Here is a 2,672-nt window from a genome sequence, read left to right on the forward strand (position 1 = left end):
TTTTCAGGGTGTCTTAATTGTCAGACAAAACTTCCTAAATCAGCAGTCATATGGTCATGTCCCAAATTTCATGTTTTGTCTGCCGTTTAAGGTCTGAATTAAAATTTGAGCACACGCAGAAAATTGGATTAAATTGCTTATTATTATTAACATATAGTCGGTGGGAATATGGTTGCCAATGCTTGAAATTTTGTATGTCATCCAAAACATTACAAAAGTTTGAAGTTATGTCTCCATCTTTATGTCAGTTTAAATTTCAAATATTTCTTCACATTTGCTACAACATAAAAACATCTCCTAGATATCGATAACCCCGATGTGACGTCCGAGTCGTTTGTCGGAAAAAAGTTCCCAGGGTTGTGTGTGAAAGTTCACGGGACCAAAATACGTAATACCAAACTTGTCATCTTCCACCCTCACCACCAAAATGCCCATCACATCCCCGACGCTCGTCCCCCGCCCTCCAACCATCCCTCGTCCTCCCACGCGCACCCCAAGTAAACCAAACCCCACTCCCAAAACTTGATCGTTACCCGGGCGCATGGACACCCGACGCGATCTCCAACGCGTAATCGGCGACCTCTCAGACGAGGAGAACGAACTTGAAGATTCCGTACTTGCGCGCTCCTCGAGCCATATTTCTTACTAACACTCTACACACACATTATGTTTATATCGACGCGTGACCGACCGGAATAGAACTTGGTGATGAGGAATCGCGGGTTTCAGTGGCTCGTTCCTATTGGGCGATTCAGGCAGATTGGTAATGCGGTACCTACATCGCTGGCTCTGGCTCTCGGGAAGGCTTTTGGGGTGGCGATGTTCAAAATGTGGGATGCAGAGCCTAGCAGAGATGCGAGCCCGATTCTATGATGAAATTGATAGAAGGATTGAACATGTGTGTAGTTTCTCATCGCTGACGGCTGATTATACCTTGGTCATACCCGCATTGACATTCATAATACCTTCGGCGCCTGTGTGTTATGATTGATGTATAGTTGTTACATGGCGCACGTTGATTATATGGAAATGTCATGAGTGGAGTTGTCGAAATCAGGAAGTGCTTCCCGCGTCACATGAACGGACCCATACATACGTGGTTGCGAGACTATGTACGTAGCTGACTATGTTACACGGGTCAAACTCCAAGTCAAGTTGAAATTGTGATAATGATATGACGATTCGCCACCTGCCCCCTAGTGATTATTCTGTTCACTCAGCCTTGGGATAATCCTGCATCATACGCCTAAGCTCAACTTCTGGTACCCTCGGTTGGAATTCAATAGCGCATGGAACATTTGGCATGAAGGCCCCCGCGAACCCCATCATCCTGCGGCTTCGTAGGATCCAGATTGAGCTGGAAAGCCCAAAGAATAAGAAGCGAATTTATGAACACCGATCTGTAACATTTCAAATCAGATTCGGGAAATTATATGCGTAGAAAAAACCGTAACCTGTTCGCAACGTGTTGACCTGGGCATACGCTGGAAGGAAGGACAATCAAAGAAAGTGCATCGCGCAAGGTGGTGCTCACCGCCGACCAAACCCAAATACAAAGAATGTGAGATCGTCTCTCAAACGACCTTGGTCGTCAATCCAGCGCTGGGGCTTGAATGCATTAGGCTCGGGATAGACTTCTGGATCCCGAGAGATGGCCCTGAGGTGATGTCAACTCGGTATGTCGTGCTTGAAGGACGTCGACTTACCAATGATTGCCGAATACTGTAGTTCCAGCAGGAATGCAATAGTTTTCCTGCCGGCGGATGTCAGATTGTCCTCGCAGAACAAATTTATTTAAAGAGCACTTGCCCAAAATTACATCTTCAGTAGTTCGGTGAGGAAATCCTGAGAGGCAAATTGTGTAACTTCACGCGTATGACTGACTATTCAGAGACCTACCATCAGGAGCCAACGGTCTCCATCTCAGAGCCTCAGATATGAAGGCCTCCAGACGAGGAAGGGATGGTCTATCGTCGAAGGTCGGTGCTTTGAAGAAAAATGAATGATTTGATAGGACTGCGGTATATAGTCGAGTTACCTCGCTCCCTTCCGATGACTGCATCAAGCTCGGCCTGCACTTTAGCTTGCTCTTCAGGGAAGCGTGCAGCCGCCATCAGCACTATGCATATCGCCGTAGCGGTCTGACACCTTATCTCAGCGTCTGCAATCGTCAAAACAGAAAGACGCCTTACTGTTTCGGTCCCTGCTCCAAAGAAGCCGCCAGCAAGATAAGCCATCTCTATCTCTGTCAAACCATAGAGTTGTCCATTTTCTAGAATGTGTTTGAAAACGAAGGGCCGCTATCCTCATTGCTTTGCTGTAGAACGACTCAGAGATCATGTGAAGATACGCAACCAATGCGTACCATGTGCAGTTTCACACGATTCAGCTGGTCTGTGTAGAGTCGCGTAGCCCTCTTGGACTCGTCTCTTAATTCTGGCGCATACCAAGGAAGGTATTTGAGCCACGGTATCGTGTCCACCCAGTAGGCACCGGGGCGCAGGAGTGTACGAAAGCGCGACATGAGCTGACGAACCTCTCTGACTTCGGGATCAGTTGCTGACGTCGGCGTGGTCTTCCCATATGCAACTTTCAAGATTGTCGCTGCAGCAAAGCTTTCGAGAGCTCGTAAGTAACATCCTACTACGAGACCCTGACATCACACGTAGGAA

At 47.3% G+C, this 2,672-nt stretch overlaps 1 protein-coding gene across 1 annotated transcript; it reads right to left on the minus strand.

The window, feature by feature from the left end:
- Positions 1–1,081: 1,081 nt before the first annotated feature.
- EDB93DRAFT_270721 (cytochrome P450) lies at positions 1,082–2,646 on the minus strand. The gene is made up of 7 exons (XM_041455912.1): positions 2,366–2,646; positions 2,193–2,300; positions 2,039–2,141; positions 1,900–1,986; positions 1,707–1,845; positions 1,455–1,657; positions 1,082–1,400 (listed from the first exon to the last, which is right to left on the minus strand). Exons 1-6 carry the CDS (start codon positions 2,522–2,524, stop codon positions 1,531–1,533), a joined length of 723 nt encoding a protein of 240 aa, XP_041300744.1. The 5' UTR covers positions 2,525–2,646; the 3' UTR covers positions 1,082–1,400; positions 1,455–1,530.
- Positions 2,647–2,672: the final 26 nt, after the last annotated feature.

The sequence above is a fragment of the Suillus bovinus genome, assembly GCF_016758785.1.
Source record: "Suillus bovinus strain UH-Sbo-P2 chromosome Unknown EDB93scaffold_193, whole genome shotgun sequence".
Lineage (NCBI taxonomy): Eukaryota > Fungi > Basidiomycota > Agaricomycetes > Boletales > Suillaceae > Suillus > Suillus bovinus.

What these genes read in the sequence shown, in the direction of transcription:
- EDB93DRAFT_270721 (XM_041455912.1), bottom strand. Translation starts at nt 2,524, where the DNA reads ATGTCGCGCTTTCGTACACTCCTGCGCCCCGGTGCCTACTGGGTGGAC. An exon ending in ATCGTGTGAAACTGCACATG is followed by an intron (nt 2,301 to 2,365) that starts GTACGCATTGGT and finishes CAATGAGGATAG; the next exon opens with CGGCCCTTCGTTTTCAAACA. An exon ending in AGTCATCGGAAGGGAGCGAG is followed by an intron (nt 1,987 to 2,038) that starts GTAACTCGACTA and finishes TTTTCTTCAAAG; the next exon opens with CACCGACCTTCGACGATAGA.